Source organism: Corythoichthys intestinalis, chromosome 13 (genome assembly GCF_030265065.1).
Source record: "Corythoichthys intestinalis isolate RoL2023-P3 chromosome 13, ASM3026506v1, whole genome shotgun sequence".
NCBI classification, from domain to species: Eukaryota; Metazoa; Chordata; class Actinopteri; order Syngnathiformes; family Syngnathidae; genus Corythoichthys; species Corythoichthys intestinalis.
This window is the reverse complement of record NC_080407.1, coordinates 6,592,728-6,615,592: the sequence shown is the minus strand read 5'-3', so window position 1 is coordinate 6,615,592 and position 22,865 is coordinate 6,592,728. Positions and strand designations below refer to the sequence as shown.

Genomic DNA, 22,865 nt, shown 5'->3' with positions numbered 1-22,865 from the left:
TTGGTCAGATGAGACCAAGATTGAGCTTTTTGGCAACAAACACTCTAAGTGGGTCTGGCGTGCCACGAAAGATGCGCATGCTGAAAAGCACCTTTTTCAAATGATTTTTTTTCTTTGATTGAAAATCTATACATATTTTTTGATTGAAGCAACTTTTTTGGGATTGCCTGATTTAGACACAAATGTCCTACCCATAATATGGCCCAATCATAAAAAGGATTGCTTTAATCAAAGAAAACTTCTTCAATGAAAAATTAAGTGTTCAAATGCAAATTTTTCAATCCCAAATATTTTTCCCATTCAAAACCATATTCTATGATTGAAATTTTTCATTTTTTTAATTGAAGTGATTTTTCTTTTTGAAAATATATATTTTTTTGAAGCAACTTAATTTTTGATTGAATAATAGAGACAAAAACGTCCTAGCCAAAATGTGGCCCAAACACAAATCAACCTTACTTCAATCCAAAAAAAAGAAGAGAAACCAAAACAAAACTGCACGTCAGGGAAAATACAAAATTCCACGTTCATCGCATTATACAATATACAACAAATGGAAGCTACATCAGTTTGTAAATAAAACATCACTTATGCCTTTTTGTAGTGTCTACATGTCTTAGCTGATTCAATATGTATACACTTGGCAGCTGTCAATTTGTGGAATTGCCACAACGGAAACAAGTAATATGTAAAGGTCTGCTGCCACCGTGTGGACACATGAGAGTGCTGCAATCACACATTGTTTGTTTGCACCAAATTGTTTTATTTACAAGAAAATACAGTTTAAGACGAAAATATTCTCTAACACATGCACAAGATCCGGAAATTGAATAGATGGATAAAACCACCAATTTATGAATCCATGAAATTAACACTAACATATGGAAGCGTATTGCTGCCACCCATAAACAATGTTTTTACATGATATTATCACGTTTTTACATGATAATTATCCCAGTTACATGCTAATTACGTTTCTACATGATAATTGACTACTTTTGCAATATTATTTTGAAGTGACACTACTGTTATTTGGCTAATCTACTCACCCCCGGCACCATTTTACATTACACTATCATGTAAAAACGTGATAAATGTCATGTAAAACTGTAATATTGGATCTTTTTTTGGGTGGCAGCTATACACTTGTGTACTAAATGCACACAAACAGTTCGAACAACATTTGAACTTATTAAAACAGATGAATCCCTCCTGATTTATCCTAGGAAAGAACAGCAATTCCATGTATTTTTATATTCATTTTCTAAGATTAAATTTGCTTTGTAACAACCTATCCCTCGACGTTTCATTCATAGGCACGCTCACACACCAGTCAGCACTCTAAACGTGGGAATCACGTTGCCATGGAAATCCTGACGATTTATTAAAATAGACCCTCATACGGCGGCATTAAAACAAGAAACTCACATTGTGTGGGAAACTAAACTAGCAGCTAAAATCCTGAGCAGGGCAGCATTTAGTTTGTTTAAAAACGCAGAGATTTACAACAAAAATTCATGGTGTGACTGATTGTCAGTCATCAGCAGCCACATGGCATTACATATATATATATTTTTTGTCCCTACCATCTAAGAGCAGTGCGGGAAAATTCTAATTTACTGTGAGACTTCAATGCATCACAGTGTGAATAGTTTTAAAAGTACTTTTAGGCCCTCACGATATTGCAACTAGAAAGTAGCTTTTTACCCATTTTAGGATATCTAAAAACATTTTCATTGAGAATAACAGGGCTAGTAAAATACATTTTGGTGCAAATCCAGGAATCTTTCCCCCACTTTTCTCCTCGGCGGACCTCTTAGGGTGGCCTCTTAAGCGCATTGTGTTTGTTCAGTTAAGCAAAAATCCCTCAGTTCAGAGTTAGGACCTACGTCACTCCTCGCTTGGGTAACAGGATATGGGGATACTGGGTATGGGTGGGGGGCATAAAGTGAAAGAACGCATAATTACGGAGCCCCCGGGTGCCAGGGTAGAAAAAAAATATTGTCAGTAGCTAATCAGATCAGTAAACTGTACTAGGGATTTTCGATCAAGGCTCACGATAATGATGACATCATGAAAATTATCGATACATGGGTCAGGAAATTAATCTACTAGTAATAAACATGCTATTTTCATCCTTTTGCTGTGAATTTGAAGTTTTACTAAACTGTGGGTACAGATTACTAAAATTTAGGTATAGAATACTAAACTGCAGGGCCGGCCCAGCCTATACGCAGACTATGCAGCTGCTTAGGGCCTCTGACCACTAGGGGGGCCCCAGTCTGGCAATTGTTTAATTTATATTCTATTTTGTTTACCGCTGTTTGCTTTATTTGACTTTTGTGAGTTTTGATACTTGATTTCAAGCTTAAAAAAAATAAAAGTTCTTCAACTTCTTTTTTTCCCCCTCTTTTAGAAAAAGGTTCGGCGCTATCTACTGTGCATACTGACAATCATTTGGGGTGAGAAGTTTGAAGTATGCAGTGCAACAAAATCTGATTAATTTACAAAATATGGACGTATGGGTTGGATTGCATGTATGGTTTTCACAGTACACTGTGACGAAATGGTGTGCCAAAAATATGGGCCCCTTGGCATTATTTTGCTTAGGGCCCCCAAATGGCCTGGGCCGGCCCTGCTAAACTGTCATAGTTTAAACACAGCTATAAATGTGGCCCGTGGAGCTAAATGAGTTTGACACCCCTGATATTCGTATTCTTAAAAAAGTAAAGTGCTATGTTAAATGAAATATTGAGATTAAAAAAAAAAAAAAAAATCATCCTCAATAACTGTGCTTAAAGTGGTTCACAAACGAGCCGTCACGTTGGGGTTGCGATAAAACTAAATAACGAGAACCCCCGGCTTGCTATTTTTTTTTTTTTTTGGGGGGGGGGATCATCTAAGGATTTAAACGGAATTACTCGTCGGCGGTTCGGAGCACCGAGTCGTCGCCCAAAATCTTGCAGAGTTCGTTGAGGCGCTGCTGCATCTCGGGGATACCGGCCAATTGGCTTTCCAGCCGCTGCTTCTCCTCGGTGAGAGATAGCCGCGTGGCCGTGTCCAGCTGCTCGAAGCGCCAGCCGCCCTCGCCGTCGAACTGCAGCAGGTGCGTGTGGTACTTCCTGGAAAGAGACGCAAATCCCTGATTGAATCGAAATAATACAATTTGGGGATGCGACGGTTTACCATAATGAAGGTCTGTGCGTGATGGACAGCAAGGAGATGCCGGCGTCCTTGGCGGCTTGGAAAATTTTGCCCTCTACATCGATGCTAACGGCGCTGGTGCACTCATCCAACAAGGCGTATTTAGGCCTAAGTGAGAAAAAGCGCCATTTTGAACTCATTGTTTCAAATCAACGTACGTATGTCTACATTTTCTTATATACAGTGGGGCAAATATGTATTTAGTCAACCACTAATTGTGCAAGTTCTCCCACTTGAAAATATTAGAGAGGCCTGTAATTGTCAACATGGGTAAACCTCAAACATGACAGACAGAATGTGGAAAAAAAAACAGAAAATCACATTGTTTGTTTTTTAAATAATTTATTTGCAAATCATGGTGGAAAATAAGTATTTGGTCAATACCAAAAGTTCATCTCAATACTTTGTTATGTACCCTTCGTTGGCAATAACGGAGGCCAAACGTTTTCTGTAACTCTTCAGAAGCTTTTCACACACTGTTGCTGGTATTTTGGCCCATTCCTCCATGCAGATCTCCTCTACAGCAGTGATGTTTTGGGGCTGTCGTTGGGCAACACGGACTTTCAACCCCCTCCTCACCCCGTGGTGTGATAACAAGAACGGTGAGCAAAAATCCCAGAACCACACGGGGGGACCTAGTGAATGACCGACAGAGAGCTGGGACCACAGTAACAAAGGCTACTATCAGTAACACAATGCGCCGCCAGGGACTCAAATCCTGCACGACCAGACGTGTCCCCCTGCTGAAGACAATACACATCCAGGCTCGTCTGCGGTTCGCTAGAGAGCATTTGGATGATCCAGAAGAGGACTGGGAGAATGTGTTTTGGTCAGATGAAACCAAAATAGAACTTTTTGGGAGAAACACAGGTTCTCTTGTTTGGAGGGAAAAAGAAAACTGAATTGCACCATACCCACTGTGAAGCATGGGGGTGGAAACATCATGCTTTGGGGCTGTTTTTCTGCAAAGGGACCAGGACGACTGATCTGTGTAAAGGAAAGAATGAATGGGACCATGTATCGAGAGATTTTGAGTGAAAATCTCCTTCCGTTGAAGATGAGACGTGGCTGGGTCTTTCAGCATGACAATGATCTCAAACACACAGCCGAGGCAACAAAGGAGTGGCTTCGTAAGAAGCATTTCAAGGTCCTGGAGTGGCCTAGCCAGTCTCCAGATCTCAACCCCATAGAAAATCTGTGGAGGGAGTTGAAAGTCCGTGTTGCCCAACGACAGCCCCAAAACATCACTGCTCTAGAGGAGATCTGCATGGAGGAATGGGCCAAAATACCAGCAACAGTGTGTGAAAGGCTTGTGAAGAGTTACAGAAAACGTTTGGCCTCCGTTATTGCCAACAAAGGGTACATAACAAAGTAATGAGATGAATTTTTGGTATTGACCAAATACTTATTTTCCACCATGATTTGCAAATAAATTATTTAAAAATCAATGTGATTTTCAGTTTTTTTTTTCCACATTCTGTCTCTCATGGTTGAGGTTTAACGATGTTGACAATTACAGGCCTCTCTAATATTTTCGAGTGGGAGAACTTGCACAATTAGTGGCTGACTAAATACTTATTTACCCCACTGTATTTTACCATACAAGAAAACAGAAAAACAAGCTGTTTTCATTTTTCTGATTATCCTTCTCCACTTCAAACGGATTGGATGTCTATGGCTAATACTGGTGCCCTTACTTGTGGTAAAACATGCGAGCCATTCCCATCCTTTGCTTCTCGCCCCCAGATAGCACGTCCTTCCAGTCCAGCTCAGCATCCCAACCTCAAAAAGAGTTTAAAAATGAAAAATATGTGTTTTTTTAATATTATATAATAAAGTGGAAAACAATTTCTGGAGAAATTGCGATGGTAGCTTTGCTGTGTGGGTTGGTATATGGCAGGGGTCCCCAAACTAAGGCCCGCGGCCCGGCCACATTTGGTCCGGCCCCCTGAACAAAAAAAAAAGTATTTATTTTTTTCCCCCAATAGTGTTATTTATTTCCTGGCTTTTTCTGTGAAGAACCCAGAGAGGGTTATTTGGTTATTGTCTATTTAATTAATAGTGTTATTATTATTATTTATTTTCATTTTTTTAATTTTATTTACTTTTGTTCCGTGAAGAATTCAGAAAGGGTTATTTGGTTGTGGCTTTCTGAAAAACAATACATTTTTACTCGGGCTGTCAAAATTACCGCGTCAACGGGCGGTAATTAATTTTTTTCATAATCACTTTAAAATATTTGACGCAATTAACGCACATGCCCGGCTCAAACAGATTAAAATGACAGCACAGTGCAATGTCAACTTGCTACTTGTGTTTTTTGGAGTTTTGTCGCCCTCTGCTGGCGCTTGGACGTGACTGATTTTATGGGCTTAAGCACCCATGAGCATTGTGTAATTATTGACATCAACAATGGCGGCTACTAGTTTATTTTTTGATTGAAAATTTTACAAATTTTATTAAAACAAAAACCTTAAGAGGGGTTTTAATATAAAATTTCTCTAACTTGTACGAACATTTTTTTAAGAACTACAAGTCTTTCTATCCATGGATCGCTTTAACAGAATGTTAATAATGTTAATGCCATCTTGTTGATTTATTGTTATAATAAACAAATACAGTACTTATGTACCGTATGTTGAATGTATATATCCATCTTATGTTTTATCTTTCCATTCCAACAATAATTTACAGAAAAATATGGCATATTTTAGAGATGGTTTGAATTGCGATTAATTCCGATTAGATCATTTTTAAGCTGTAATTAACTCGATTAAAAATTTTAATTGTTTGACAGCCCTAATTTTTACGTTTAGGCACCCCTGCAATCGTCACACCTTTTCTGTTACAAACTGACCCCGGCCCCCCATTAGAGAAGGGAAAAGTTATGTGGCCCTCACAGGAAAAAGTTTGGGGACCCCTGGTATATGGTGTCACTTCCTATTGATTTTGAGGCATCTCAGGGTCACTTCTTGTTGATATTCCGTCACTTTGGTTGGAAATCAATAGGAGTGAATGGATGTTTTTGTGCTGAAGAGGACAGATTTTTTTTAAAAATGAGAAAAAAACGTTTAATGGTTTAATAGGCGCGACGCTACCGCTCATTTGCCATTTTCAACCAGCACTCAGAGGACTTTACTGTCAAGGATGTTTCCGTCCGATGGCTGCTCCCATTACAGAAGAACAGTTTTAGGCTACCCCTGGGTGTTTTGCCTTTGTTTTAATTTAAAAAGCACGGATTGCCATAGTATGCTGTAACAAAGCTGGTAGCTTCATCACCGTTTGACCCAACGACACCATTCATACACCAAAATAACATTTCATTCCCATTCATTTCCAATGGCTCTATTCGCCATTTATTTCAATACAGCAAAAACGTGTGTTTACTCCTATTGATCTCCAACCCAAGTGACCCGATATCAACAGGAAGTGACCTCGAAACGCCCCCAAATCAACAGGAAGGGAACCGATAGCTACAGGAAGTGCTATACCTCCTTCCCTGGTGACAATATGGTTGAGGTTGACGATATCCAAGATGGCTTCCAGGTCCTTGTCGTCGAGGCCTCTGGTAGCCATGTCGTCTACTGAATCAGGATATATCACCTGGTCCCGAAGAGAGCCCATAGACATGTAGGGCCTAAAGAAAGAATTTGTGCAGTTAAACAACCGCATCATCCTTATTGTAAATAATACTAGCACAGCAGGCAGGTGGCCATCTCACTTGAATATAAAATATTCACAACTCCATCTGGTTAAAATTACATTTCACCGACTTGCTCTCACGTATCAGGTGTGTTGCACTGACACTTTTTTTAGGATCCCGGTACCGAGAAGGAAGTGACCCAAGAATGTCCCCAAATGATTAAGTAGTGACTCAAAATCAATAGGAAGCGACTAAAGATGTCCCGATCGCCGATCGATCGGGTCCGATCTCGTCATTTTCAAAGTATCGGAATCGGCAAAAAAATATCGAACATGCCTTTTAAAAATTTTTTTTTAAATTAAATCGTTTTCTAATTGTATTTCATGTTATAGACAAAATGTCTTGCACTCATCCAGAGTCTTTAGTTTTGGCTTAAAGTAGGATTGTCAAATTTATCGCGTTACGGCGGTAATTAATTTTTTGAAAATTAATCACGTTAAAATATTTAATGCAATTAACGCATGCGCTGCACGACCCACTCACGCATTGTCGCGTTCAATCTATAAAGGCGCCGTTTTACCTATATATAGAGCTAAAAGGCAGTGTAAAATGAGTAGAGTGAATTTAGGCAGTCTTTGGAGCCTTTATTTAATTGGCTAAAGCCTTAAAATCCCCCTCTCAACAATTGAAATTATCGTGGGAAGCAATGTGGGGAAGAAAGGTAGGAGTTGATCTTTTCTTAACACCCTATGTTATTTCTCAACGCAGAGAAGATATATCAATTGGTGTCACTACGCACAGTCATGGTTGCACTTCCCATCATGCATTTGGACGGAACAGTTAAATGGCTACAGTATCATTTATTGAAAGCTCAACAAATACACTAGATGGCAATATTTAGTCACAATATATAAAGTCACATTAATCCTCTAAGAATTACAAGTCTTTCTATCCGTGGATCCCTCTCACGGAAAGAATGTTAATAATGTAAATGCCATCTTGAGGATTTATTGTCTTAAATACTCATGTACTGTATGTTGAATGTATATATTCGTCCGAGTTTTATTCATTTTTTTCTTAATGCATTGCCAAAATGTATATGATTGGGAAAAATTATCGGGAATGATTGGAATTGAATCTGAAGCAAAAAAAAAAGCAATCAGATCGGGAAATATCGGGATCGGAAGGTACTCAAACTAAAATGATCGGGAGCAAAAAAACATGATCGGAACAACCCTCGTAGACACTATTCAAAAGGAACCTACTTTTGTTTTTTAAACAGTGACACCTTTTTAAAACCATATTCCGATTCTTGTCGGGAGCATATTGATAACCTTTCGGGCTATCGCGATATCTGGCCACACCCCTACCATGAAGCTTTGAACCAATTGACTTCCATGTTTCATTGCTTCAAAAAGCTTCATTTTGCTATCACTGCTCTCTTAGGAGAGAGACAAACTCTGCTGCCACCTGCTGTCAATACTGTTGTCACGCAACATGCTTCATGCCTCTTAATATGCAATGTGGCTCTGAAAATAACATTCAAAAGTTCATGTTCTGTGCTCATTATTTCTTCAGTTCATGTTCCAGTTGTTTCATTGATTTCTAGTCATGCTATTTAGTTTGTAGTTATGAAATCATTTTAATTTCATTTTGAAAACATGAGTTTGAATGACCTTTGATTTAATTTAGGGCTGCAGCTATCGATAATTTTAGTAGTCGATGAATCGATATACAAGTTAGTTTGAATAATCGAGTAGTCGGATAAGGAACATAAAAAAATAAAATACCTGAACTTAGCCTCAAATGGTATAAAAAAATAAATAATTCATGATCCAAGTACAACAAAAGAACAATTGGCTAAATTACATAGCAAAAGTCCGCTAGCTTAAATGCTATAAAATGCTCGTGTTTTTTTTTATTTTTTACAATGCTCTTAACAAATGGTTCAAACACATATTCTCACACAAAAAAAACGGCTAAATATCCTAAATATACCTAAAAAAAAATTCTGAATGCATTAAAACTTACATTAGCTCAAACAAAAAAATAGCCTATCTTGGTCTTAACAGGGAGCTGCTGGATTCAGCCATGTGAAATGTGTTATGTCGTATTCACTGTTGCCACTAGAGGGCAGTGTATCCGCCCAAATCATAATTTAATGCAAACACTTTCAAAACAATCCATTAGAACGCCACTTTAATTAATACTCTAAGAAACAAAATTTAATTTGAATCACTCGAGTTAATCGATTAATCGTTGCAGCAGTAATTTAATGACTTGCTATTACTTGTTATTGTACATGAAGTGGGTGGAAGAGAGTTCTGCTCACGGGCGCCACAAAATGATTAGCGTCTACTCATGGTAAAGCTTCCCTTGGGAGAGACAAACACTGTTGTCGTACAACATTCCTAATGCCTCCCAGAATGCAATGCGGCACTGTAAATATGTTAAAAGTTCATATTCTGTGCTAATCTTTCCTTCAGTGACTATTCTAGTTGTTTCATTCATTGCTAGTTATGCTATTTAGTTTGTTGTTATTTGATTATTTTAGTTTCCTTCTCAGTTTGAATGGCCTTGATTTAATCACCTGCCATTACTTGTCATTCTTTGTGAAGTGAATCTGCTTACAGGTACAGTGGCTAATCCGATCCAGGTTGTAAACTGCAGATATATTTCATACGTAGCCTATTAGAATGTACTTGATACTTGTACGTTAGAAAACGTTCGGGAAGCGTAGCATGACAACATTTTTTCAGGGTATCTTTTTTACTCCCAAAGCAATTTGGAGCCCCCTCGTCTAGACGGCGCCTTAGGCAACTACTAAGCTCGCCTCGCCTAGAACATTCCTTCATCTTTTATCATTATCTTATTCACACACATGTGCAAAACTGAACAAAACTTTTATCTGATGACTACCTTTGCACTAGACGTAGTTTAATATCTATTCCAAGCTCCTGTTACAATGGATTCGATTACAGACGGGTTCACAGAGGGGCCGAGAGATAACACAAGTTCCTTCGAATACAGTGTGTACCTCTGCGGGATGTAGAACATATGCTGAGGGGAGGGTTTGCGAAGGCGCCCGCCGTACACCGGCCACAAACCGCTGAGGATGCGGAAGAGGGAGCTTTTACCGCAGCCGTTGGGCCCTGTGATCAATAGGTGCATTCCTTCTTCCACCTGAAAGGCAAATTACTTTGAAACATCGAAATAGCCATTGAGCTACAGTGGGGCAAATAAGTATTTAGTCAACCACTAATTGTACAAGTTCTCCCACTTGAAAATATTAGAGAGGCCTGTAATTGTCAACATGGTAAAACCTCAACCGTGAGAGATAGAATGTGAAAAAAACTAGAAAATCATATTGTTTGATTTTTAAATAATTTATTTGCAAATTATGGTGGAAAATAAGTATTTAGTCATTACCAAAAGTTTATCTCATTATTTTGTTATGTACCCTTTGTTGGCAATAACGGAGGCCAAACGTTTTCTGTAACTCTTCACAAGGTTTTCACACACTGTTGCTGGTATTTTGGCCCATTCCTCCATGCAGATCTCCTCTAGAGCAGTGATGTTTTGGGGCTATCGTTGTGCAACACGGACTTTCAACTCCCTCCGCAGATTTTCTATGGGGTTGAGACCTGGACACTGGCTAGGCCACTCCAGGACCTTGAAATGCTTCTTACGAAGCCACTCCTTTGTTGCCCTGGCTGTGTGTTTGGGATCATTGTCATGCTGAAAGACCCAGCCACGTCTCATCTTCAATGCCCTTGCTGATGGAAGGAGATTTTCACTCAAAATCTCTCGATACATGGTCCCATTCATTCTTTCTTTTACACAGATCAGTCGTCCTGGTCCCTTTGCAGAAAAACAGCCCCAAAGCATGATGTTTCCACCCCCATGCTTCACAGTGGGTATGGTGCAATTCAGTATTCTTTTTCCTCCAAACAAGAGAGCCTGTGTTTCTACCAAAAAGTTTTATTTTGGTTTCATCTGACCATAACACATTCTACCAGTCCTCTTCTGGATCATCCAAATGCTTTCCAGCGAACCGCAGACGGGCCCGGACGTGTACTTTCTTCAGCAGGGGGACACGTCAGACAGTGCAGGATTCCCTGGAGTCCCTGGCGGCGCATTGTGTTACTGATAGTAGCCTTTGTTACTGTGGTCTCAGCTCTCTGTAGGTCATTCACTAGGTCCCCCCGTGTGGTTCTGGGATTTTTGCTCCTAGTTCTTGTTATCATTTTGACGCCGCAGAGTGAGGAGGGAGTTGAAAGTGCGTGTTGCCCAACGACAGCCCCAAAACATCACTGCTCTAGAGGAGATCTGCATGGAGGAATGGGCCAAAATACCAGCAACAGTGTGTGAAAAGCTTGTGAAGAGTTACAGAAAACGTTTGGCCTCCGTTATTGCCAACAAAGGGTACATAACAAAGTACTGACATGAACTTTTGGTATAGACGAAATACTTATTTTCCACCATGATTTGCAAATGAATTCTTTAAAAATCAAACAATGTGATTTTCTGTTTTTTTTTTTTCCACATTCTGTCTCTCATGGTTGAGGTTTACCCATGCCTCTCAAATATTTTCAAGTGGGAGAACTTGCACAATTAGTGGTTGACTAAATACTTATTTGCCCCACTGTATTATTCACACCCACTATTTCACCTTAACATTGAGGCTGGAAACTACAACATCCCCGTTTGGTGTTATTATCGGGACGTCTTCGCACACAATACCGTTCTCCACATCAATCACTTCACCTAAGAAGGGGAATTAAAAAATCTGGGTAAAAGTAATCCCTTTTTAAAGAGAATTGCTGTGGAAACATAGCACTGTAGTAGTACCCTTAATTTCCAGAGGGCCCTCGATGTGCATCTCTGGCTTGCTTTTCTTCTCCCCTCCGTTGGCAGCGCTCAGTGACGAGCGCTTGTAGACGCCCCTCTGGACGTCCTCGAACACGACAAACATGTTGTGGACCCGCGCGGTGTACCCTGCCAGTTCTGTGACCTGTCCCAAAACACACAAAGGGAGGGGGACAAACAGTAAGGTTCAAATTGATTTTGAACTTCATGAAAAATGGTTCTCAACTAGCATTGCCTGTCTACCAGTATATCGCCCACACAAATCAGCTTCACCATTTTCTCAATTAATGCCATACCAGTGTGGTGTAGCAAGACGCCGCTAGATGTTGACTCAGCTTGACGGGGGGAAAGAAAGGAAGGAATTAAACAGAAGGGGAGAAAAACAAACAACAACAAGAAACACGCTTTTGCTACCTATGAACATACTGGTGCTATTGTTAGCTAATTAGGCACCACTACATTCATAGGTAATATAGACAAGTAACAATGTACTTGTTGTTGTTGTTTGTTCTTCTCTTCTGTCCGTTTCCTTCCTTTCTGTCCGCCCATCATCCCTTCCTGTTCGCTGTTTTCTCAACCACAATTGGAGTATATCAAACTCCCATGTGATACATTAAAACTAAAGACATCCCGATCGATCGGGTCCAATCACGTCGTTTTCAAAGTATCGGAATCGGCAAAAAAATATCGAACATGCCTTTTTTTAATATATATATATTTTTTAATGAAATTGTTTCCTAATTGTATTTCACGTTACAGACAAAATGTCTTGCACTCATCCAGAGTCTTTAGTTTTGGCTTAAAGTAGGACTGTCAAATTTATCGCGTTAACGGCGGTAAGGAATTTTTAAAAAATTAATCACATTAAAATATTTAATGCAATTAACGCATGCGCTGCACGACCCACTCACGCAGTCGCGTTCAATCTATAAAGACGCCATTTTACATATCTATAGAGCTAAAAGGCAGTGTAAAATGAGTAGAGTGAATTTCGGCAGTCTTTGGAGCCTTTATTTAATTGGCAAAAGCCTTAAAATCCCCCTCTCAACAATTAAAAATATCGTGGGAAGAAATGTGGGCTAGTAGTTGATGTATGGGACTTTACATTCGTTAATCACGTGAGAGTGCAAAGAAAAAAAAACATTGCCAGAGATGCATGCTCAAAGATCAACAGATGGAGGATTATTCACAGTAAAGTTAATCCCTGAGAGAAGGAGCAGCGGCCAGCCAAATGAGGCGACCAATTTCACTTCTCTGCCTTTTTATGTGTTAATTCTAGCTTTCATAGACTCAGGACTCCATTCATACATGCTTCTGAGATAAAACTTCTTTTTCACAAAGAAATTAGTGCAAATTGTTGAGACTTGCCACCTGACCACTCATCCAAACATGAGTTTTTGTGGGCGTGAGCACGCATCTGAAGAATGTCATCGTGGAAACGCAAGCAAGGGCTTGCTGCCTATCAGCCCACTCGCACCATATAATCAGAGCCGAAATGTTGACAAGAAGACGCCGTGACCTCACAGCGTCTTGACTGAAAAACCCGATGAAATCCCCGAACGCTAAATTGCGATATCACCTCTTTGTAGGACGACATGATCCTCTCGATGGCGTCGGCTCCCGAGGCCAAAAGGTTCCGGGCGGTGGTGAACGCCTCCGTTCTCTCGCTCACCATGCGATGTGGGTGACCATCTGCAGTTTCTGGGAAACACAAAAAAGCTCGATTTTTGTGGTGTTTGTTTTGGTTTAGTCAGTGCTTAATATGTAAATCATCAGGTGCCAGAACCATAAGTGGATTTTAAGAGGGGATAGATTAGATAGATTTTGAGATCGATCTATCTATCTCTCTATCTATTAGTTGTAAAGCAACAAAAATGAATGAAATGAACAAAAAAATATATATTTTAATAATTGGTCAAAATAATTTTTCAAACACCTTAGACTGTCATTTGCTTTGCATACATGACCCCCCCCCCCAAAAAAATTGTTTTTAAATGATTTTTTTTTTCTTTAAATCGAAAATATTTGTTTTGATAGAAGCAAGTTTTTTTGGGATTGAATGATTGAGACACAAATGTCCTAATCATAATATGGCCCAAACACAAAAAGGATTGCTTCAATCAAACAAAACTTTTTCAATGAAAAGTGTTCAAATGCAAATTTTTCACTCTCATATATTTTTTCGCGTTCAAAAACATTTTCTATGATTGAATTTTTTCTTTTTTTTTGATTGAGGTGATTTTCTTTTTGAAAATCTATATTTTTTTTAAGCAAATTATCTTTTTGATTGAATAATAAAAACAAAAATGTCCAAGCCAAAATGTGGCCCAAAAACAAATCAACATTACTTCAATCAAAAAAAAAAAAAAAAAAAGAAAAAAAATCAATCAAAGAAAAATAGCTTTCACATGCATTTATTTGTGGAGTTGTTTGACTTTCAAATTTATTTTTGCATTCAAACACATTTTTTTTTTAAATTGAAGCGACATTTTTGGGTTGAATAATAAAGACACAAATCTATCTCCATATGGATCCGCCCAGGGGATACAATTTTTGACTGGGGTCAAAAATTACGCAAAAATATGCCAATTGGTGTCATTGGTATGACACCAACTGGCGTACCATATTCAATGGATGACGTTCTTGGCGAAACGTATTGCCTAAGCAGCCTGATTTAGAATTCCCCTCAAGAATGATGGGAAAAAAAACGCTCATTGTCAACTTATTATTCTAAATATTCTTGTAAGCTAATTTCATTGGTGACGCTGCGTTTCAGGGTCATCAACACGTTGTGCCCCCCCCGGCCCAAAAGTCAAACTCCGCCTATGGCCGGAACGCAAAGTACATATGACAGGGCAGGGATGACGAGACGGGCACAGATCGGCGAACATAGGCAGAAAATGGTGCTGAAAACAACACGCAAATGCCCCCTTGCCATGCTGTGGGACTGACAAGCCTCAATTTCAGATAATATCCATGGTATAAATGTTATGACTACAATTTACAATTATTTAGGCTATACAGACAGAGGCGTCGCGTCCCATTAGGCAAACCAGGCAATTGCCTAGGGCCCCCAGCCAGCAGATTTAGCACACGCAGCTTTAATGCACTGTCCCAGTTACAAATGTAGGGAGTGTTTCAATACCATGGAATCATTTGGCAGATAATCTAACGATTCTGTTATCAATCCCAATCAGCACTAATCATGTCACGTAGATTATACATGTTTAAGGAAGTCCAACCAGCTATTAATACCAGATGATTGTCTAAAGACTCACCAAGTACTCTCTGGAAAGTCCTTGCCGAACTGTTTTATGTTGATTTTCACAGGCCACCTCATTATTCATGTGACTACTTAAAGAAATCGGGATTTTTCAAAAAAAAGTCTATTAATGGGTGTACCTCGTCAAATACTCTATAAGAAAAATATAACCTATATGCATCTAAAATAGTCCTAAACAATTTTATTAGCAAATTTAATACTTATTTCGGTTGGTAGTCCACCAATCAGTGGTTTTTACGGAATAATTTGAATTTGGTGGGTCATAGGGCCAATCTGACTACTGATTTCATACAAAGGTATATACCTCTGCATTCGATGGTGGTATTTTGTGTTGCTACTCTCTCTTCTATTGCTCCAAGTCCAACTGTCCCCCTTACTTCCACACGCTCGAAGGGCCCCATGTTGCTTGTTGCCTGGGGCCCCCAGGGACCCTTACTACGCCTCTGTATACAGAGATAGTAAATGCAATTGTCTTTTTGGCATGTTGAAATACCGTTTGAAACCGGCTGCTTGCTCCCAAGATGCTGCGAATTTCATTTTTTTTTTTTTTTTTTTTTTAAATGTCAGGGGCGTGATTTGTTGGTCCAGCTTTTCAGCGCATCAACAAATTTCCAACTATTTCAAATGACGTGAAGTGCCTGATCTGCCCAAATAAGTCCCGGAACACAGAGAGGCCAAAATCAAGAGGTGCCGGATCTTCTTCTGGCAGGATCTGGCACAAATTAACCCCTGGGTTTAGTTCTTTATCTGCCCCTTGTTTATTCCGTTTCTTGTTTCTGTTGTCTGCCTTCTCATGATTTTTTCTCCTTTCAGCTTCCTTTGGACCTAAATGTACTCAAATACACCCTAAAAGTTACCTGAATACATCTAAATGCAGTCACTCCCTTAATAAACCCATTTATCGATAATTGCTGTGTCGCCATATTGTAAGATTGTGAGCATAGTATGGGAAATGGCATCTTGAGATACCCTGAGGTTCCCACCCACTCCAAATGCACAACATACAACAACTCATTTACCGTTGTCAGCAAAGCCCGTTGCGGTGATGATGGGCACCGCCACCATGACAAGGCCGCTGCCGCTCCACACGTACTTCATGAGGAACTGCTCGATCATAATGTACCAGAGCCGCTTGGAGAGGATCAGGTTCATCTGCTCGGCCAAAGCGCGGTAGCACCTCTGGAGCTGGCGCATCTCCACCTGATAACCATAGTTGGAAATTTGGAAGCCTTTCCACGTTACATTTGAATGGGGATACCAAATTTATACTTGATCATGGTACCGTATGTCCTCGATAAAAGGCAATTTCTTCTGCGTTAGCAATGATCCTGGAGTGCACATAGCGCAAATATCCCTTCCGATGCGCCTCCTCCGCCACCAGCTTTCCGAATTTAGGCGAGCAGGCTCGCAGAACCTATGGTGTGACAGTATATCGAAAAGGTGATATATCGCGATTAGGGCTGCAGTTATCGATTATTTTAGTAGTCGATTAATCGATTAACTAGTTAGTTCGAATAATCGAGTAATCAGATTAGGAACATGAAAAATTAAAATATCTGGGATGAGCCTCAAACGTTATAAAAAATAAATGAGGATGTACAGTATGTACAGCAAAAGAACAATTGGCTAACTTACATAGCAAACGTCCGCTAGCTTAAATGCTATAAATTGCTAACGTGTTTTTTTTTTTTTTACAATGCTCTAAACAAGTGGTTCAGACTCGTATTCCCACAACAAAACGACTAAATATACCTATTAACTAAATTACGAATGCATTAAAAACATTAGTCCAAACAAAAACTTAGCTTACGTTGGTCTGAACAGGCTGCAGTTGGATTCAGCCATGTGAAATGAGGCAGACTAGAGGGCAGTGTATCTACCCAAATCAATAAAACTAAATGTAAACACTTTCAAAATAAACCATTACAACGCCACTTTAATTAAACAAATACTCGAAGCAACAAAATTTAATTCGAATATGTTTTTCTAATCGAATACTCAAGTTAATCGAATAATCGTTGCAGCACTAATCGCGATGCTTCGTAGCCCTAAAGGTTATCAATTCGCTCCTACTAAGAATCGATGTATTATTACAAAAAGGTGTCACTGTTTAAAAAAGGAACCAATAGGTTGCTAGCAAAATTTTCCATTAGAATAACACCGATGTTCGCTATCTTGACGGCGCTAGACATTTGATTCATTTTGACTTGATTGGACGTCTATCGCCGTCAACTGCACTGAAACCAGAGCATCCGCAACTAGTCTTTTGTGGTCATTTACAGGTGGCTTCCTATTCATTTGGGGACATTGTTGAGCCACAATCTGAAAAATTGAAATTGAAATCAATAGGAATTGACCGATGAACAGGGAGTGACCATGATATTCCCCCAAAATCAACAGGAAATTACCAATAGACCCCAATCACCAACGTCACACAATGACGTTCCCTGTATTGCGCCGCCATATTGTCTGTCATTGTGTGTCCATATTTTCAATGGTCTCAATTTATCGTGCAATTTATAGTGCAATTCATGAAGCCCCGGTGCCTTCAGACGCTGTAAACTCATTGGATGTGTTGCATAAAAGGCGCTATGTGGAAAAGCTTTGGTCGATCCATTCGCCAGATCCATATTTGATGCCTAAATCGATATTTTTCGACCCGCTGTCTTCGCCGTCTCTGCCTGACATCTGCTACCCTGATACCTACAACTATGCTGTCCACAGAAACTCAGCCTTTTCTCACAAAACTTTGAAAAATTTTAAGAGCAGTACTCTAAGCAACATTACCCCGTGTGACCCTTTACTTAGGGTGACCATATTTTGATTTCTAAAAAAGAGGACACTCAGCCCAGCCTCAGCCCGGCCTCAAGATACTTGAATTTTACTCGAAGTTCACTCAAGGATGCCTATATCACTTTAATATATTTAAAGTGTGCCCCCTCACTCTGGATGGAAAAATGCAGTTTGAAAAAAAAAAAAAAACTTTAGAAAAAAAATTATATATATGTACATATATATATGTATATTTATATATACAATATATACAAAATGCAGACCCATAGAAATGTACTCCAGTCAATACACATACACACAGTAGGCTATGTGCCAACTAAACATTTTTATAAATTACTATCACGACAATTGTCCTTGACAAATTGTTATTCCCATTCAATTGATGTTCTCATTCATTGTTCTAGATTGCACACAAACAAAAACCGAAATAAACTGACAAACTATTCAATCTGCATGTTTCCAAAAGTAGCAGTTCAAAACTACGTTTCCCATAATGCCTAGCGCGGTTTAGCTTACTGATAGCTAGCTGAGGCAAAAATCAAACTTTGCTATAAAAGTTTACAATCATCGGCAGCGCGCCGATGCGACACCAAACGGGATTTTACAGTCAAAGCTCCGACAGAAGTCAACAGTTGCCATTATATACGTATTTATCATAAAAAATATATATATTTTTTGAAAAAACTTCAGGCATTGTGGCCAAATCATCAACCCAGTAGATGGCGGTAATGCCTCATGATAGGGGTAAACTGCCAACAAAAACAAGAAGAACTACTACTTCCCTCCATTCTCGTAGGAGCCATGTCAACTGCTGCCACCCAGCGGTCGGAGGGATTCTCTTCAAATTGGTCCCATGAAAAATCATTTAAAAAATCATAAAAACCGGACATTTTTATGAATTTATAAAACCCGCCCGGACCACGAGGACACTACGTGAAAGTAGGACTTGTCCGGGCAAAAGAGGACGTTTGGTCACCGTACTTTACTTCCAATTTTCTAAAATGGCGATAATCAATTAAAAAAAAAAAAAAAGTTGACTGCGATGGCCGACGCTTCAAGGATAGGTGGGTATTGGACTATTTCTTCAATAAAATACCCAACAACTATGTCTGCCTCATTTGCAAAGAGACAGTCGCTGTTTTCAAAGAGTTCGATGTGACGCGATATTAACAAACAAGACAAGCTAACATGTACAAAATTACAGGGAAGATATACGCAGCAACTTGAAGCTAGTTTAATTTCACAGGAGCAGTATTTCGCAAGAGCCCGAGGGTCGAAAGACAACGCCACAAAGGCGAGATTGTTGAAATTATGAATAAAAAAAAATAATAATAATAAAGCAAATGTGACACACAGAAGGGCTTGCTAAAATTTGTTTAAATATATTGGTCTACGTAAATCAGCCAAGGTAGCCCCCTACATTTTTACCACACCAAATCTGGCCCCCTTTGCAAAAAGTTTGGACACCCCTGTTTAACTGATGATCCGTAGACGAGGCCAGCTTCTTTCATTTGGTACCAGCTAAATATTATTCAAAAAATAATGATGGTGGAAGAAATAAACATCTTGAATTTGAAACTATGTTGTCGGCGATTAGCCTCGCAACGATCTTAATGGTGGTTGTCAGCCCAAAACCCTCTAAATATATATTAAATGCATCTTACCAGATATAAAATGACTACTACATAGTCTGTGGTGATCGTTTGGTGCCCAGTATTCTCGTCGAATTGCAGAAGTCCATCTCGTTCTCATCTTCGGGTCTCTCGGAATACGGTACAACTTCAAGTCTCTCCGTCTATCTTCCCTGTTACTGCAACCAACCGCCACACACGCCTTCACCATTTTGATTATTAATGTTAACGAGCAGAAAAACACGCCGTAATAAGAGGAATGTACGTAGCGGTAATGCGTAAACACGGACAATATGGGGGATCAAGTCAGGGAGGCGGAGTTGTGACGTCATGTGATTGGGGTCTATAAATGCACCAAAGGTAATAGGAAGTGACCTCAAAGTGACCCGTAAATGCCTCAAAATGAACTCATCGCCTGGCATTGGCTGCCACTGACGTCCAATTCGTTTAAAGTGGGAGGGTCACTTCAAACGGATTGGACGTCAACTCATGGCAGAAGGATGAAAATAGCTATGTAGCTTGAGTTCCAGACCCATATATCGATAATATCCTGCGTTCCTTGCGATCGTATGATTGTATCGCGAGCTACCCAGAGGTTCCCACCCCTAGCAGAACCTTGGCAGTGGCGAAGACCACCAGGCCGGCGAGCAGCGTGGGTCCGCTGGCGTTGGCGCCCCGGGAGCGAGCGGTCTGGATGAGCGTGTAGGAAGTGAGCATCACGTCCAAGATGGGCTTGGTGAGGTTGGAGTACAGATGGGCCACCGACTGGGAGAACATAAGCACGTCCTCTGTGAGGGACTGGTCCGGGTTGGCCAACCTCCCGTCCATGTTGCTGACTCTGTAGTAGGTCTGTTCTGTGAAGTAGGTCCTGTAGGCATGGTTGACCAAGCGGGTGCGGAAAGCCAGGGCGAGCTTGCATTCCAAGAAACGGATGGCGCTGTTGACGAACGTGGCAGGGATAGCGATTAGAAGCCATTTGACGAGCTGTAAGATGAAGCTCCTCGGTTGCTTCTCCACGATGCTCTTCACTATTTTACCATCCAAGCTGGCCACGTAGATAGACAGGAATGTCCTGGAGATCAACGCCACAGAATGCAATGACAACAAAGCCAGTTCCTTTGACAGCAGCTTGGGGAAAAGGATTTTTGCCAGCTCCAAGATCTGCTTGAAGAATTCCGCGTTTACTCCCGGGGACGTCTTGGATGGATCCGCTGCATCTATACTGGATTTGAACAAGCACGCAGATCCGTTTTCGGCTTGTTTTTTGCAGAGCTGCCTGTAGATGAGCGGGTAAAGCGTCTTGACGCCGTATGCTGCAGCAGCGAGAAACACGGCTCGCTTGGCTATAACCGTGCGGTTCCATTTCGCTTTTAAGATGTTAGACATTTTAAGGACGTTAATCGGCTATTGTGGCGGTCCCCCAAACGCCCATAACTCCCTACGTCACTCACCGCGTCGACGTGAAAAGGGGAAAACACCACTCGCAACCGCAGCGATGCAAAAAAAAAAAAAAAAAAAAAAAAAAAAAAACGGTCTCAAAAACCTACCGCTACATCCTAGTCTAAATTGAACCCGGCATTTGAGCGAAACGTTAACTTCCGGGGTTGCTTTTCAAAATAAAATACAAATCCTCCAAGTTGTTTGTAAAGCGACGCGTGTCGAGTCATGCTTTTATTGTATCAAGCGTCAATTTGTCTGGCGTCAAATATTTTCCGGTGTCGTGCCAAAGTAGATATCTAAGAGGTTTTAAAACATGGCCCATCCATCAAAAAAAAAAAAAAAAAAAATTCCCGTCGTGTAAGGTAACAAACGTACTGAATGTAAAAAAAAGTAGGGCTGTCAAACGATTAAAATGTTTAATCGAGTTAATTACAGTTCAAAAATTAACCATAATTAATCGCAATTAATCGCAATTCAAACCATCTATAAAATATGCCATATTTTTGTGTAAATTATTGTTGGAATGGAAAGATAAGACACAAGATGGATATATACATTCAACATACGGTACATAAGGACTGTATTTGTTTATTATAACAAAAAATCAACAAGATGGCATTAACATTATTAACATTCTATTAAAGCGATACATGGATAGAAAGACTTGTAGTTCTTAAAAGATAAATGTTAGTACAAGTTATAGAAATTTTATATTAAAACCCCTCTTTTCGTTTTAATAAAATTTCTAAAATTTTCAATTAAAAAAAAAAAATTAGTAGCCCGCCATTGTTGTTGTCAATAATTACTTACACAATGCTCATGGGTGCTGAAGCCTATAAAATCAGTCGCACCCAAGCGCCAGCAGAGGGCGGCAAAACTCCATAAAACACAATTAACAAGTGGGCATTTCACTCTACTGACATTTAAATCTGTCTGAGCGGCACATGTGCGTTAATTGCATCAAATATTTTAACATGATTAATTTAAAAAAATAATTACCGCCCGTTAACGCGATAATCTTGACAGCCCTAAAAAAAAAGGCAATGTTTTTCTGTTTTACTCGTAGGATGACATATAACCAGGGGTGAAAGTGGGCCAGAACGGTCAGGAACGCAGTTCCGGTATAAGAATCAGGGCCGCAATGCTGTTCCGGTACACGGTGCTTTGATTCCGAAAATATGACGGCAACTGTCAAAACGCGATGTAAACAAAAATTTTAAAAAATGCTAAGCTGCCACACATCATACACATGCATTTCATCTCCAAGAAGAAAACAATCTAACAACATCAGATTTACATACACAAGTGTTAACAAGAAGCATAATAAAGTGCTTGTGTAGCATAATCCATTTCCACCGATATTTATTATTTACTTTATTCCACGGACGGCATGGAGGTTTCCCCAGCTGCTGCAGTTTTTTGAGTCTGACGTTGATGAGTCACGTCAATGTGCGAATGCACGCAGCAAAACAAAATGCCTGGACTCATTTATCCGTTCAATTGGCTGACATACTGACATGTGATCAGCAGCAATAGTTAGCTCTGATTGGTTCAAATGTGCATGTTTTCTGAGACAGAAAAAAACAAAAAAAAAAAAAAGGGCAATGCAACAGAAAATGGATCAAATCTTTAAGAGCAAGGAAGGAGTTAAAGTAGCTTATTTATCATATTTAGTTTTATTTGCTCTGTTGGGGTCATCTTAGCTGTCAATGTGCACTTTGGACTTATATTTGTTTTTATAACATTTATGTTAGGCTACTTATTCATTTAAAATTGAGATTTGGCATTTAGTATGTGAGGAAATGAGGGGAAATAAAAATTAGGAGGTGGGGGTTGGGATTATAGCCGTTTTTGTTAACTTTTATTTTGCAAATAATTGAAAAAAATACCAAAAAAAAACAAAAAAAACAATTTTGATTGAAAATCAGTTTATGTATGTGTTATAGAAATAACTGACCAATAAGGTTTTCTTTGCATTTCAGTAGTTTTGACCCATACGCCC

At 39.6% G+C, this 22,865-nt stretch overlaps 1 protein-coding gene across 1 annotated transcript; it reads right to left on the bottom strand.

Moving 5' to 3' along the window:
• Nucleotides 1-165: 165 nt before the first annotated feature.
• Nucleotides 166-20,936, bottom strand: LOC130929030 (ATP-binding cassette sub-family D member 2-like). Its single transcript, XM_057855910.1, has 11 exons — nt 20,039-20,936; nt 16,282-16,413; nt 16,019-16,199; nt 13,296-13,417; nt 11,699-11,861; nt 11,520-11,614; nt 9,885-10,030; nt 6,696-6,841; nt 4,902-4,986; nt 3,187-3,312; nt 166-3,122 (listed from the first exon to the last, which is right to left on the bottom strand). The coding sequence occupies exons 1-11, from the start codon at nt 20,807-20,809 to the stop codon at nt 2,918-2,920; spliced, it is 2,172 nt and encodes a 723-aa protein (XP_057711893.1). The 5' UTR covers nt 20,810-20,936; the 3' UTR covers nt 166-2,917.
• Between the last annotated feature and the right edge of the window lie 1,929 nt (nt 20,937-22,865).